The 16499-nt window shown below is 38.7% G+C and overlaps 1 protein-coding gene across 6 annotated transcripts in view; it reads left to right on the forward strand.

The window, feature by feature from the left end:
- Positions 1-16499, forward strand: part of LOC121097237 (integrator complex subunit 6-like) — a 41887-nt gene that overhangs the window by 10510 nt on the left and 14878 nt on the right. For 4 of the 6 annotated variants that reach the window (XR_005830875.1, XR_005830874.1, XM_040613948.1 and 1 more), the window contains exons 3-9: positions 8815-8964; positions 9478-9567; positions 9875-10058; positions 10891-11019; positions 13025-13188; positions 14302-14454; positions 16060-16192. Coding sequence is in view for 4 of the 6 variants with exons in the window: in XM_040613948.1 (XP_040469882.1) it covers positions 8815-8964; positions 9478-9567; positions 9875-10058; positions 10891-11019; positions 13025-13188; positions 14302-14454; positions 16060-16192 (1003 nt within the window). In the remaining 2 variants the exon portion in view is untranslated. Of the gene's footprint in view, positions 1-8814; positions 8965-9477; positions 9568-9874; positions 10059-10890; positions 11020-13024; positions 13189-14301; positions 14455-16059; positions 16193-16387; positions 16469-16499 lie in introns of all 6 variants that reach the window. The other 2 variants (XM_040613950.1, XM_040613949.1) reach the window with 2 other exon arrangements.

The raw sequence follows: 16499 nt of genomic DNA on the forward strand, positions 1-16499 counted from the left end.
TGAATGTGGATCATGCTGTGTCATCTCAGCTCAGGGCTGTAAAGCGAAGGGATCATCAATAATTCTCTTCCACTCAATTCCCAAAAATGTGCCATGAAGAATACCTTGTCCTGATAGCCCAAATTTTGTAACCTCTTAGGTCTTGCCTTTATTTCTTGCAATTTTTTCAGCTGTGCTGAGAGTAGGAAGGGACCAGGCAAAGGACAGAGCTGGGGGCTGAATGGCATTGGGAGCATGTTTGATAGTCTGGAAGAGCAACGGGTGCTGTGGGTAAATGTGGATTTTTTTGATTGAAACCTCCATGTTTCAATGGTTGTCCTCTCTACAGTGTTTGTTTTAGATGCGCCTGTAATGGTATTTCTAAAATGACTGCTATGTTTCTGAACAGAAGCCCATAGCCTCTTGTTTTGCTTGCTGTACTAGAGCTTGTAGGATTGTATGATTACATCTGTGTTGCCTCTCCATTAAGCTATTCTGTGAAACATAGTTTGTTCTACTTCAACTCTGTACTGAAATACTCTAGTTTGTTGAGTGTTTCTCAGAAATAGGTGTTTTTTTAACTGGATAGTGTTCCTTTATTTTAATAAAAAATGCTTTTTGGATCAAGGTGATACCGTGATCTCTTTGGTGTTTATACTTCCCTTTCTTCATGTGTAGTTCTTTCATCTTTGTGCAGCAAGAAGTGTGGTGAGAGTAGCTGTCAAAACACATGAAATATTGTTGACCAAAAAGCTAAATCCAGAGACTGATTAAAGGAGGAGCAGCAGGTAATAAATAAAAAGGTAGAGTAGGCTTTTTTTCTTCCTTGCTTGGCATTGATTATTATTATCACTTGATGCCAAGCACAGTTTCCAGCTTTGAGTTGTTCGTGCAGCATCTGTTAGACGTCTCTAACAGGAGAAGGTACTGCTTCTGTATAAATGCTAATACTAACAGGAGGCCTCAGTACTACTTTCGTAACTGGAGTTAAAGAACCTCTCTACTAGTGTTTTGCATGGATACTGTGAGTTGTTCCTACAGGAACATCTTGAATTCTTCTTGATGAAAAAGCATTTCTGTATCTTTTTTTAATGTTGAATTTATCTTAAAAGGACAGTGAATCACATGATGTGGTTTGACCAAGGTTGTTTCTTAAGTGTGTGATTTTTTTTGTTTGTTTTTTGAGGTATCATGGGGAAATACTTCTTTTCTATACAAGGTAAACCCCTTTTTGATGTAACTGATGGCCTGTCAGTAACAACTGGCACATAATGCACTAGAATGCAGTTCTGATCTTGGTCACTAATACATGCTTTAGAAAACAACCTGGTCTAGTCTATTTTTCATTTATAATGAAATAATCTTTGGTGCACCTACAGGAGAGTTCAGCTTAGAAATGGGCAGTTGAAGGGGGTCTCCTGTGCACCTGAGTTCACCCTGCAGACCTGCCTTGGAGCGTCAGAACTGGATTGCTTTCAGATGAAGTAAAAGTGGAAGAAGCGCCCCAGCTGCAGTGCTGAGTCTACAGGACTATAGAACAGTTCTTGTGAAGTAAACCCCCTGAAATGCCGCCATATGGAAATGCAGCTGTATGGCTGTCATCTCCTCAGAAACAACTGCCTTGTTTGTGCTGTACTGCTTGCTGGCCTAAAGGTAGCCAGTGCATGACACATTTTTCCTTGCACTAAAGCCGTTTCCAGTTGTGTAGGGAAATGTAATGTGGGTGAGGGGAGGAGGGATTCTGTGTTTGTTACCGAGGTACGTACTCTGTCCCAGAGAAAAGGGAAGAATTGTGGTGCTTGGAAGTAGATGGAGATGGTGGACAAGCAAAGTAACAGCTTTCTGGTAGAAATCTGGTGTCAAAATATATCAGCTGTGTGGGATTAAAGGAACAATCTACTCAATGTCTTTATTTTTAAAAAAGATGTATTTTTTCTAAAGATGTATTAAAGCAGTTTATGCTTCTCTGTTCTCTTGGAGATGTTTTACATATATTGAACTTACGTAATTTTATGTGACTAGGACTTCAGCAAGTGTTTTTTAAAAAAATAATATTTTTTTTTAAGAAGTCCACGCTGGATTTAAAGCAGTGCTTGACCGCTAGGTTTTGGTTTATGCATCCTACAAACCCAGCAGAAATAACTTGACAGGAAGAAACGCTTAGCTTACTGTTCACAACCCTTTAGCCTTAAAATGGTAGTCTGTTGGTCGCTAGCTGTAATGTAAGGAGGACCAAGAGATGCTTTTGTAGACTCTTCAGTGTACTTGAAAGCTGTGTGGGCTTATTTAGGAAACCTGTGAGTTGACTCTCCATTAAAATACTCCTCAGATGAGAGAACTGAGAAGGTGGGTTTTTGTGAGGCTGGTCTCATAGTAAATAGCAGTGTATAGGTATACGCTGCTTGAGCAATCGGGGCTTGTTTTTGTTGTGCCTGCAGCAGGTTCATGTCTTAATTTTTACCCTGAAACTCTATTCCCTGTTCTGCTCTGGAAAACCAGATTTCTATGTGAAAGTCTAAAGATAGTCTACCCTGGCTTGCTGACGAAGATGTATTTGTCTTTTCATCCATCCTTGCCCTTTGCCAAAAAGATTGCCAAAACAATCTTGCTTTGTTCCAGTGAAGTATAGAGGTAGAAGCTGTCTGTGATTCAAACCCTTATCTAAGGCAAGAGGAGGCTGGAAGAGTGGGGAATAGAACTAATAGAAATGATTTAGAGTGTGCTGGAGAGCCTATATAAGTGATAGCAATTGCACTCAGCAGGCTTGGTCCTATCAAACCTTCCTCCTCTTCCTGCAAGCTTTGCATCAGACCATTAAGATCTGCTGATGTGCCCCCACCAGCACTAGTCCTCCAAATCCAGGACAGTACAGCCTGGATGCGAGCTGGCTCATTGTGTTCAGTACTGCCCTGATGATAAGCTGATTTCAGGCTTGTGTGCCAGTATCATTCTGTGCTGAAGGTATGCTAATCTCCTATCTCAGAGGTGGGTGTTGTGATGCTGTCCTGTGCCAAGAACAAAAAAGAATTGATCTTGTGAGTTTCTTTACTAAAGGCTGTTTGAAATTGTGCAGTGACAGGGCTGGTATGTTGCATAAAAGTAACTAGAGAGCATAGGTACTGAAATGAGAGAAGAGTTACTCTGCAGCTGAGCTACAGGCAGAACCTGAGAGCTCTGTTGCCTCAAAAGTGGCATTCATGAGGATGTGGAAGGGCGTCAGTATCTGTAGGTATCTCTTAGAGCTATTCCTTCTGCCCCATTTGCACAGTGCAGACAAAAATTTGTGAGGGTAAATTAGTAGGTGATATAGGTTGTATGATGTTGAATTATTTTAGGACTTCTAAGTGTTAAATAAAAATGTACACAATGTTTATAGCATAGTCAGTACCTTTCTTCTACTGTGTGTTATTTCCAACTACTAAATCTCTGAACATCAAATAAAACATGAGGGTAGAGTGGGCACTGGCTGTTCTGTACTGCCAGGCAGCGTTATCCCATCCTTTATGGGGCAGGGAGACACGTGGTCCCAGGACCTCTCCTCCTCTCCCCTTTGCTAAGTTTTGCCATAACAAAACTGGAGTGATCAAGATAGTCTTTGTGTTTGCTAGAATTCCTTTTCCAAAGTCGCTGAAGCTGGGGTAGGGGAAGCTCTTAAGTTACATAGCAGGTATTCCCTGCTGCAGAACCCACTGAGCAATGCTGGGGCTGCGTTCAGGAGATTGCAGAGGGGGTGAAGGTATTTTGGTATTTGAGAAGCAGCCCCTTGCAATGTAGGGAGTCCAAAAGAATAATACAATGTAAAAATTATCTGTTCTGATTATTTGGAAGGCAAAATGCTCTGCTGGTTTCACTGTCTTCCCACAGTACTTGGAAATTCCATAGCAGGAACAGTTTCAGATTTCAGCAGCTGGATTTTTTTCTTGCCTTATTTTTTCCAAACGGATGTCACTGACAACCTAGGATGCCACAGGCATGTTATCCTGAACTACTCTCAACTTTGCAAAGATGGGTGCATTTAATAATGGCTTGAATTATTGAGCAACTTAAATACTTCAATGAAACTGTAATTTCTGAAATGCAGTTCTTCTTTTTAGGGAGACATTAGCAGAACTTTAAAAATCTGTATGTTTAAATAAATACCGAGTGCTTACTGTAATAAAGGCTGTTGTGATTGGCATGCTAGATTGCAAGTTGTCTTCTTACTTGGAAGATTATTTTTAGTAATGTTACGCTTTTTGAATCAGATCTGAAAGCAATCCATTGGACATTAAACTGCACAGTTTTGGCATTGCCTGGCATTTGCCAATAAACTCCATCTTTGGGCATTGCCTGTAGAAGCACTGAAGATGAAGACTTGCAGTCTCAAAAGCACCGGCTCCCTGGATTTCATGGAGCTGGTGAAACCTGGAGACTCTGCTTTGGACCTTGTGCTCTCATGGCCAGCCTTTGGGTCTGCCCCTGTAGGCTAAGAAATAGCTGTAAACAACCATGCTGCCCAGAAATGTATAGTTTAAAAAAACCAAACAACAAACCAACAACTGACCAACCAAAAAAACTACAATAAAACCAGTAAATATGACAATTAAGCCAGTGTAGCTGAGATTACAACACGTTTGTTACACATACGTAAAACTTGGTAATGTTTTACTTGTAGTTTGATATTGCTGTCTTTTGTGTGATAAAGGTAGCGTGGGCTGTGTTTGGTGTTATGTTGTGTGTCCCCTCCCCAAGCATTTTACAAGGTTCTTTTTCCTGTCTCCTTGCAACTGAAATCTCCTGTTGTTTTTCTTAAATCTTGAAGGTCTTTTTAAGCTGATTCTGAATTGAGACTTTCTTTTGCTGCTCAGCTCTGTTCCTTTTGATGTTCAGTTAATCCTGGTTTTGGTTGGTGTAAATAAGACCTCTTCTTCACTAGATTTTTCACCTTGGTGTTTGTCTGAATGCTACATAATCTGGGCCTATTTTGCTGCCAAAATAAGCTATTTTGACTGTGCCTGCTTCTTGAAGCAGCTGAAGTGTTTCTGTAGCTGTATGGTGAAATAGAGCAGGGCATGGATTTGTCTAATCAGAAAAAGAAATGTTACTTTTTAAGTACATAATTTTTTTCAGTATGATTTCCTTGCAAAGCTGAAGCCAGGAGCTGGAAGGTGGTATGCTGCTTCCAGATCTCAGGGTTTCATAGGATTGTATCCAAAGCTTGCAGTTGTCAACACAGGCGGCTAAATGACAGTGCATTTTTGCCTGTTCTTGGCACAAGCAAACAGGGTGAGATTTTTGCTTATAATACTTGTTTTTTTCCCCCCGCTACGTTTGAAGGTCTTTTGGTATGTGGATACAGACTAAAATTACTTGCTCATATAAATTACCAAAGGAGATGCTAGTAACATAATGGCAAGGTAAAGGCTGCTCAGATTTGCTATTGATAAATTCTGGGCATAAAAGTGAGTAAGTAGGAATGCAATATTGAAGATTATGAGAAATTAATCTCAATGTTATAATTGGTTCATAATGTTTACTTCTGACTTACTAATTACTGACCTGTAGAGAATACATGTTTTTGCAGAATATGTTTGTATTTGGTCCTCTAAGGTTGTGGGGTTTTGGTTGGGTTTTTTTGGTTGGTGGGGTTTTTTGGTCGTTACCGTTTCTGCTGGCAAGTGGAAGCAGTGCTACATTAAAGCAGTGCTTTTTCTAAGCAGCATTAGCGGCAATATTTGAATTTAGGAAGGATAATTATTTAATCACTTCAAAGTGCTGCTTTGAACTCATGAATATACTCTGTGTTACATACTTGATTCTTTTTATTTTGCTCTAAGAACGATCCTACTGTATATATGGAGAGGAGCATATACAGAGTTCTTTGGGGCTGGAGTTTCTGTCCCTGAAATACATGTTGAATTATGTACATTGGCTTGAGTCTTTCTGGAAAAAAACATTTTATGGAAGTAGATCTTCTTGTCATTGATTTCAGTATTTTTAATTCAAGAAGGTTGTTTTGAGTATAAGGTAGAGAATGTAGTACATCAGCTAATTGTACCTTCCTTTAAAACTGGGTATGGAATTAGGAAATCTTGCATATGCTGCTGCTGTTCTCTAACGAGTTGTTCTTCAGTGTTAAGTCTGTTTGTTTAAAAGGTGCGGCTCTCCTCAGGGTTTATCTGTAGAGATCCTGTGAGAGGCTGGAAGATGAAAAGTAGTTTTCTTAGAAGGCCAGATCAGTGGTGATCAGCTGCTCCTCATGCCTTCAGCTTGCTTAGTTTTATGCATGGGAGAAATGGCAGCATGTTTTGCAGGCAGTTGACCACATTGCAGCTAGATCAAACACAGTAGGAGTTGGAAGCTGAGCAAACATTGTTAGATGGGAGAGCACCAGAATCTCCAAATATCAAGTGAAGACTGTTGCTGGTTATTTTACAAAGAAATACTCTAAATTCGTTAGAATTCAAATCAAGAGTTGTAGACTGGGAATAGAGTTTCCTTTGTAAATGTTTTATTTCCCCATGTGCTTTTGCAACAAAGTGACTGAAACAGCAGTCGTTGCTGGAAAACACCATTTGAACTACAGTCTGGCTATTCCCAAGGAGCTGAACTCATTTGATAGGTGTTTTTACCAGACAAAATGAAGCAGTTTTACCTACATCTAGGGGTTCATAGAATTCATGCAAAAACATCTTTTGCAATTGTTCACTTAAATTGTTTTAAGACAGACTTTTTCAGGATAACACAGATGATCTTGTTGGGATTTGGTGGTTTTTTTTCTCTGAAAAAAGATCATTAAATCACTTTGACTTCAAAACAATGACCCTGTGTTTGCACTTTGTTCTTGCCTTAGGCTGAAAGACGTGTGGGGAGTTGTCTGTGGCTCAGCTGATGAGATGCTGTATTTTGTTAAGCTGTCATTGTGAGTGGGTGTTGATGGTGTTTTATTAAGAATTACCGGGCTGATCGAACTACACTGTTCCTTTGAGCTTCAAGGGCAGTTTGATGATACAGCTAAGCCAGACCTGCTGAAAGTGTTCGTTCTTTACTCCATTGCAGAGTTTTCTGTCTCTCTTGCGCTAATCTAAAGCCTGAGGAACTAGTCCTGGGAGCTAAACTTGACCAAAACCTGTTTTTTTTTGTATCTGTTTATAATAATTCCTCATTCTGAAAAACTCAGGCTTGAGAACTCAGCAGCAGATATTGATCATCTCATGTCCTTCCTTCCTATTCCTTTCCTGCATTCATTTAGGGCTCTAAACTTGTCTACCCTGTGACCACCTGCACAGTCCACAGTGTGTGTACTGAAGTGGGATATAGTGATTTAAAAAGTACAGGAAAATCTGTCCTTTCAGGTCCTTGAACAGCATGGCATAGTCAGCGGGTGATTGCTACTGAACCCAGTGCTCCAGGGAGGAGAGAGTCTGCTTCACCCTGGAGGATGTATTGCTCAGAGATTGTCCCAGCAAAAGTCAGACTGTCTGAAATGATTCTCTCTGCGTGTGTGTAATTAGGATTCCTCGTGGAGCCTGGGTGTATTCACTGCTCGCTTACTGCAAGAATGGTTTGGAGAGTATGATGTGATAGCAAGGCTGATAATTGAGTGAAGAGCTGGGATTTTCAAGCTTTGTTTCTCTTAGTTGAGGCAGCTTAAGTCCTCTTCCAATTTCCTGTGAGCTAGTGTTTTCTAAAATAGCTTCCTGACCCTGCACTGTACCACTTTTAAGAGAAATGTGAATCACAGCTGATGCTGATGTGTGTAAGCCCTGCTTGCCATAGGATCCAGAGTGCTTGGTAGGACTGATCCATCTTCATCGCTTTTTGCTGTTCCTTTGAATGGTCTGCGGGCTTTGTCAGCAATAACTTTTTTTCAAGACCTCCAAAATTTCAAGCTGTGATACTGAGACACTAAACAGTGATTTGGTTCTGCGTTATGTGGGGTGTTTGCGACTACTCCACAGAAAATGTTATGTTGGGAAGTAAGGACAGAAGGGTGTGGTTAGAAGGCTGGCAGTTGAAATACCGAGGTAGGAGAAAGGCAGGGGAGTTGTAATGCAGAAGTGGCAGAGGTTGCTTGATACAGCACGTTAAAAGGCGTGAACGGAGCCTGCAGGGCTGGGATGGGGGGAAGTACAAGAAAAAAGAAAAGTTGGGCAAGAGTCGTGTAATATTAAAAATAGCTGATTATGGGGGTTTTTTTGGTTGTGGTGTTTATTGTTTTTATATTCCTTCTACTAAATTCATATGCTTGCATGCTTCACACTTAAGGAAATTGTGAGAAGGGGAGGCTGTGACAAGGGGGCAAAGGTGACAGTCACTGTTGCTACTGCTGCTTTACCTTTCTTCTTTTTAACAGTTAAATTTCTAACGCCTGCATTAGTACATGTTGCAAATACATCCTTTCTTTCCCTCTAGCCTCAATTTATGGAGGAGAGGATGAAAGGGGAATGGGTGTTTATTTGAAGAAGCAGCAACATTGTGCTGCTTGTATCTTAGCTATTACTTTGGCAGCTGCATTTCTGATTTCTAGATTTGACACTTTCTTCCAAAATATTCACATGCCAAATCCAAATACTTCTATTAATTGCATCACCTCTACGGCAGTTTTCAATGTAAGAGATGGGTATTTGCAGATTTGTTCAATTGCTCGACAGTGAGTGTTCTGCAAGCCTCCCATTACAGGCTTAACTGTATATTTCACATCAAGTTGTGCATGTGTGGATTAGGTGTGTGTAGCATGTAAATGATGTAGTGTATCCATTAATCAGGAATATAATTTTTGATGGGGAAATAACTTGCAGTTGATTTCAGCTTGTTGCTAGAATAACTAATAAGCTTTTTTTGTTTTATGTATAGGCTGGATGGAAGGAAAACCACGCAACGTTTATGAATGAACTGAAAAATCTGCAGGCTTCAGGACTGACAACCCTTGGTCAGGCACTCAGGTCATCATTTGACTTGCTAAATCTCAATAGATTAGTGTCTGGAATAGACAACTATGGACAGGTAATAAATCTGTTTGTAGTCTTCAGTCTTTTACTTTTTCTATGTTTCTTGAAATTCTAGTGGGAGAGGGGTTTTGGTGGTTCAAGTTTGTTTTTGAGTTTTACTTTTTTTTTTTAAATGTTGGATTTTTACATTATCTGTAGTTAAATGTCCTGGCTTCCCCCCCTCTCACATTTGAAGGGTCCAGTTCTTTTGTTTTTGCCGCACTGTCATCATGAGTTTCTGAGTTCTCTGTATTACTACCAATTTATAGACCACTTTTGTGAGCTGGAGGGGTTTCATACTGTTACTGGAGGAAAAAGACTCGTAATTCTACAAATGTCTTTAGGATGGGTGTGTGAGTGCAGAGTAGCACATCTTGTACAGTTCTGTTTGGCTCCACACATGAAAAGAAAATTCCAGGGTTATTTTGAAAGATTGTTCATATTACTATTTATTTTATAATGACAAAAATACAAGTCTATAGCCGAGCATTAAAGTTACTCTTAGCATTCCTGTGCTTTTTGTCTCTAGGGAAGGAATCCATTCTTTTTGGAGCCATCTATTTTGATTACCATCACAGACGGAAACAAACTGACAAATACGGCTGGAGTTCAAGAGGAGGTAAACTTGCATTACATTCTTTCAAGTTATGATCTTGCAAGTTGGTGCTATGCTGAGATGAATATTAATTGTTTTTTCCTGCTAATTGTACTTCTGCTTCATCAACCTGTTTTATGGAGAACAGAAACTAGCTATGCTGTTGTTACCCAGTGCTTAAATTCATAGCCCATGTGGGTTTCCAGACTTCAGATAAAGTAGCGGATAGGAGAGAAATCGGGTCCTTTACAGAGGAATGAATGAATTTGGGTATTACGTTTTTACATAGTTTGCAAATACTTGAAAATATTCTTAAATCTTCTTTTATCAGCTTCATCTTCCCTTGAATTCTCCTTTGCCTGGAAGTGAACTAACCAAAGAACCATTTCGTTGGGATCAAAGGCTGTTTGCTCTAGTACTGCGTTTGCCAGGAGCTGCATCTGCTGAACCAGAGCAGCTTGGGAGTGTGCCTACTGATGAATCTGCCATCACACAGATGTGTGAAGTTACAGGAGGTAACTGGATGTTCCTTTGTTTTGGTTAATATTTGGCATTTGCCTTAAAATGTTTCTTTTCCTTTGATTCAAATTCACCTATCCTGTTTTCTCCATCTGAATCGCTCAGCGTCCATGTGAATCTGGGTGGTGCTTTTTGAGCTTGGTTTCCAGTATCACAAGATAACTTTAAAATAAAACAGTATTTCTGTTTCAGAGCTTATAAATGTGAGAGCATTTTATTAATGCACCAGTAGGAGGGACTGGAAAATCCTTCAGGTGGCTGGCTTTGCTCAGTCACAAGATTTTTTTATTTAAATGTTGAACTGACTGGGACAAGTATTACTGAGATGTTAATTCTGCTACAGGGCTAATAGGCTGAATTTCATTTTAAAAGAACTAATTCTGGAGCCTGTTCCTTGATGTGTTGATCAGGTGTTTTTTTTTTAATTGGTGCTTGAGAAAAATGTTGCTTGGCAGGGGGAAGTTTGGGCATGTATAGGAGTTGGTAAGGTTTGGGTAGACAAAATCAGATATATGACATAGACTTGGTGAAATTGAATGTTCTTAAGTACCTTTATAGAGTTGGCCTTGAACCAACCTGATTTAGCCTTAATGGCGCCTTTTATTAATGAATGAAAGCTCAGCAGGGTTGTGGTTGTTTTTCCCTTGGTTATATTGCATTTGAGAAGTATGTTGCCTTTTATGTAAACTTACACAAAGTTCATTGCTATTATTTTGGATAAAACTGAAAGCCTTGGCAGTGTGACTTACGTAATAAAACATCTTCCTTTATTAAGATTACTCAAAACTTGCTTTTGTATTTTCACTGTGTAATTTATCTCTTGCATAGGTCGTTCTTACTGTGTTCGGACACAAAGAATGTTGAATCAATGTTTAGAATCTCTAGTTCAAAAAGTCCAAAGTGGAGTTGTTATTAACTTTGAAAAGTCAGGACCAGATCCAGCTCCTATTGGAGAAGGTATAGTAACTGGGGTTTTTTTCCCCCTGATGTTCAAGAAGAAATGTTTTGTATGCATGCAAATGTCCTTAAGTGTCTTCAGTGTCCTTCCTACCAGCTTCTCACTGTAATGTACAGGATGCATCAGATGCTTAATACATTCTAATAAGAAATGCTTCAGTGGTAGTGTTCTGGTATCTAAATACCCCACATCATAATGGATGTGCTGTTCATAGCTTTTGAGTAGTTCTGTGTTGTTTATTTATGTTTAGTCTCATCTTCGTTATATTTTAAAAAGTGTTAGTTTGATCCTTCATAAGTTAAATGGTGTCATAAGTTTGCACGTACGTACTTGTATGGATGATCTACCTGCTTGCTAGCTCACCTGTCACTCTTCCTACCTCTCTTTGGGGGTGGGGCTGAGGAAAGTGAATGTTTGCAGGAGGCAGTAAAGTTTGAATTACGGTATTGTCAAAACTTGGTTTTAAAATAATTAAATCCAGGACCAGTGTATTTAAATGCTTAAACAACTCTAAAGTAATCTCAATGCTTAATTTTCTGTATGCTTTCATTCTGCTAATTGATCACAACACAGTAAACTTCAATTGAATGTTAGCCACAAGTGAAAAACTGCATGGAAAGAACAAGGAATTATTATGCTAGCTGTAAGTAAAGTGCATAACAGGGAAAAGGAAAATGCACTCTTAATGTGGAGCAGTTTTTATGATTTGCAGACATCATGCTTGAAAGGAAGGAGAGGGAGCTGACCAGTTCATATTTAGGAAATGAAGATGTTCCTGGAATGTCAGAAACCTAATGGCTTTTAGGATCCCCTGACCATCCTAGCATAGCCAGCTTTATTCCCACTTCCATTTTTGAATCACCTTTTTCTTACTTGTATATATTTTTTCTCCTTTTGCTTATTTAAGCGTTGTTTTATTGGAAGGCTTTCCTATAACATGGTGCACGACAGCACCTCAGCAAATTCGTGTGTCTCTGTTGGCCTAAATGCACTCCTGTGTGGCAAAATGATTGGTGACATTTGTTGTTTCTTTTATTTATTTTTGTCACATTTAAGTGGTGATGCACTGTGGAAGTGCATCTATAAAAACACTGAGAGACTTTCCGTCTTTACGGTAATTGAGAAAGTCCTAAAATAGAGAGAAATACGATGGGCTTTACCAAAGCTATAAAAATCATTGTGGATATAATGCAGAGAAACCAAACTGATGCGTAACAGAAAGGTGTTTTCCACAGTATTATTGGCCAGTTGCCTAAAGCAAGGAAAAACAGTAATATAAAATCTTTTCAAAATGAAGATTCTTTAAATAGGTGAGCTCTGCTGTGATGTTTGCTCTGAAGAGCAATCTTTGGAAACTACTGGTCAGAATCTGTACTGCTACAAAATTCTTTGTCAGTGGGGAGTCTGTGCTGCAGTGGGCTGGGAGAAAATGCTGGTTGGTTCCAGTAGGTGGTGGTTTTTAAGTGATATTTGAATTCTTCCTGATTAAAAATGTGACAAAAGCTGCTCCTGCAAGATGCATCTGACTTCTCCATGAAACTTTACTCCACTTTGTTTCCACTAATGGCAGCATCAGTCCGTGAGCTTTGCATCTGATGTAGAAAGACTGTAAATGCACGTGACCAGTCTCCACAGGTGCAGCAGAACTAAACCCGACAGGCTTGCTGTCGCCTATTAGATCTATGTCAAAGTACTAAGCTTAAGTAAATAGCGTTTTCTATAATACGTGAGTATACCTTGCTGCACTAATTATCTCATGTCTGTGCCACAGGAGCAGAAGGATAGATACGGGCAAATGTTAGCATTGTTTCTCAGATGATGCTGTTCTACACTTGGATGTATAGTTTTTTTCAGCCACTGATGTAAAGATCTGTATGTCTTTGAAACAATTGTAATGAAACACCTTATTGGTCGCTAATACAGAAATTTTGCTAGGAGACAAATGCATGCATGTAGCGCTTTTTTTTTCCTTTTTGTTGTTATTTTGCTTTGTTTAAATTTTAGATGGACTTGTTGATTCATCCAGGCCCATCAATTCATTTGCTTCTCAACCGTGGCATAGTTGTCATAAACTCATTTATGTACGGCCTAACCCTAAAACGGGTGTTCCTGTTGGGCACTGGCCAATCCCAGAATCTTTTTGGCCTGATCAGAATTCACCAACACTGGTAAGTAAAATAAGAACTGAAAAAAGGATGCTACACCTAATTAAACAGACTGAAAACGAATACTACATTAGTTTTTTTACTTTCTCCGTTTACTAATATGATCTGACTTTACTTTAAAAGGGTAGTTAAAACTGTTTTTAACACAAAATGGTATAATCTAATGTTGATACTGTATGCTGTGTTTTTTCAATTTTTTCTTCTCATCTGGAAGGTTTTCTTCCATGTATGTGGTTAGTTAGTTTGGTAAATGGTTTTAAAAGATCATAAAACATAACTATAAATTACTTCACATATGACAAATCATAGTGAGCCTATTAAATTTTAATCAAAGCTTTATAAAATGCATTTGTATAGAAAAAGGAGTATTTGGTTTTGACAGAAGATCAACCATGTTTTCTCTGCTTAGTATTAACTTCGTATGTGGACTCTTCCTTCAATAGCAGGAAGAATTAAAACTGAAAGAGAAGGGCTACCCCCTTCAGAAAGCGGGGAGAAAACAGCATTCATTTCTCCTTTTCGTACTGAAATACTCGTACATTTGGCATGCCTTACTAGCCTTTCTAAACATCTCTGTCTTGCTAGGCATGTTCTGTTTCTGTACTTTGCAAATGCTCAAGGTACTGTTTATCCATTCCCCCCTACCCCCACCCCTCGATTGAAGAGTTAAAAAAAAATCAGACTTGTAGGGAATATCTGGGGAGATCTTTTGTGGAGTGCAGTTTCACATCTGTAATTCTGAACATCAAGCTGGGAAGCAGAGTTGAAGTTTTCTTTAAACCTGCCTGTGTTGTTATAGGTTGATTGACATGGAGGCTTTTAAATACCACGATAAAGAGTTGAATATTAACCATGTTTTTCTCTTGGTGGGAAGAATGTGTGTATCAGTGTGTGGCTTTTTGGTTTGGGTTTGTGGTTTTTTTTTAAGTTGGAGAAAAAAATTGGTTATTCTGTATTCTATTGTGGAAGCTCGTTATGTTTTCTAAATAAAATTGTGGAAATGGAGAGTTTAAGCCCATAGGATGGTAGAATTTCTGCTTATGAATCTTTTTAAGAGAATTGATTTGTTTACCATAAATACGAGACAATTGATATGCTTTTCCCCCTTCCTTTTAGCCTCCACGCACAGCTCACCCTGTTGTGAGGTTCTCCTGTGTAGACTGTGAGCCAATGGTAATAGACAAGCTTCCTTTCGACAAGTATGAGCTTGAGCCTTCACCTTTAACACAGTACATCTTGGAACGAAAGTCTCCGCATACCTGCTGGCAGGTATTTGCCCTTTATTTGATTCTAGAAATGTAATGGGTATCTTAAGGTACTTCAGTCTTCATAAGCCTGGAAAATTGGGGTCTGGTTGCAGACTCTGCAGTTGATGAGAAGAAACATGTCAAGGTTTCAGTTACCTCCTTTCTAATAGAATTATCAGGAGTCAGAATAAGTGTTTCCTCTACAGGCTTGGTAATCTCATTTAATTCTGTTTCTAGGTCCATCTCATTTTGCTAAGAAATGTGTCCCTCAGGTTCCATTTTTGGCTAAATTGAAATCCTCTGTAGGCTTCCATTTGCTTACAGGGAAAACCTAGCACTAGTTTCCATTATGCTACCTAATCAACAGCTGCAAATAATTTCCACTAGATGGTTGAAGCTGCTAATGGGAATTGAATGGAAGCTGTTGATCTTGTTGACTAGATTGGCCTTGAAGAGGTCAAAGTTCTGTTGCTGAAATCCTTTGTCACATGCTCCTTTTGTCAGTTTTTTTTTTAAGTGACTTGTTTCTGCATCCCCTATAAAATTAAGGCTTTTAATTCCCTTCTCAGTGGTGTTTTTGTAAAGAATAGCTTAATATGTACACCAGGCGTTTGCTTAGTGTGACACTTTAGCTGGAAAGATGAGTTTGGAGATGTCTTTTTCATGTTTCTGTTTTCCTAATAAACACTACAACTTAACTGAAAATATAATGTGCAGATTCAGAAGAAAAATGGAAGTTACTTTTAATAATTTCAGAAATTTCCTTTAAACATTCATAGATACATTATTTGCCTGTTAGTAAAATGACTGCTGTTTCTCAAAAACTGCTTTTCTTCTCCCAGCTACATAGCAGACCCTTAAAATCTAGAGAAATAGGCTCACTCTGATAGAAACTGTGTAACAAACCCTGTTTCTTATGCCCTGAAAAAATAGAGGAAACCCACTTCCTTTTTACTTCGAGGTTTACTTCTTTTTTATGAGAGCTGTTTTTGGTTAGATATGGGTTATTTTGACTGTCTCAATAAGAATACATACCATCTTTATCCTATTGAAATAGTTGTTTGTCTGTATTGCTTTTCAAGGCTAATACCCCCATATATATGTATTACGTATTTTTAAAAAAGACAATGTTAAGAGTGTTGGTGCTTGGCATAATTAAAATGTTTGTTGAATTTTTTTTTGTTTTGCTTAATTGCTAAACTTTAAAATTCTATATTTCTCTTATCAGTGTTTTAAATTTTAGTCGGCTATTTTATGTTGGAAGAGTAATTTCAAATAGATTGTTTCTTAACATACCTTCAACAGATGTCCCCTAACCTATTTTAAATAATTTCAAAAACTTTTTAGAGCATCACTTCAAAGTAGTTTCACTAAAGCACTAAAGATCGTACTGCGAAGAGAATTTCCACACTGACTGGGGGTACACTAAATGTTGCAAGTCTCAGTTTTGTGACTGGGAGATGTAGGAGCATACTCATCCTGATGTGTGCAACCTCAAGCTTGGCTGTTCTTGACAATTTGCCATCTTAAATGCAGTTGGATTCAGATGGATTTTAATTTTTAAATGCCCTATGCTTAATATTCTTAATGTTCTTCTAATACAGTGATATCTCTTATTCTTTGTCAGGTATTTGTGAGTAGCAGTGGAAAATACAGCGAACTTGGCCATCCGTTCGGGTATTTAAAAGCAAGCACTACTTTAACCTGTGTAAACCTCTTTGTGATGCCTTACAACTACCCTGTTTTACTTCCGTTGTTAGGTAGGTAATAAATTTACATTGGACTGCCAGTGCAGCTACGTCAAAGTAAAAGCAAAACAATAATGATTGGTGTTCTGCCTTAGTTTGAGACATTATAAAATAATGGAGATCAGAGAGTAGAGAATGTTGCAAACTCTTTAACATAATTTGGGAGGAGAGGATTTTCATACCCCCTCTCCCTTTTTTTCTCTCCAGCAGAGGAGGAGAGCTACCTGCTTCCAGTGCATGTTTGATGCTGTTCACCTCCTAGACACGTAGCCTCTTCCTTAACCTGGAGTAAGCTTCAACCTCCATTCTTTTCCCTCAT

This window comes from Falco naumanni, chromosome 14 (assembly GCF_017639655.2).
Source record: "Falco naumanni isolate bFalNau1 chromosome 14, bFalNau1.pat, whole genome shotgun sequence".
NCBI lineage: Eukaryota > Metazoa > Chordata > Aves > Falconiformes > Falconidae > Falco > Falco naumanni.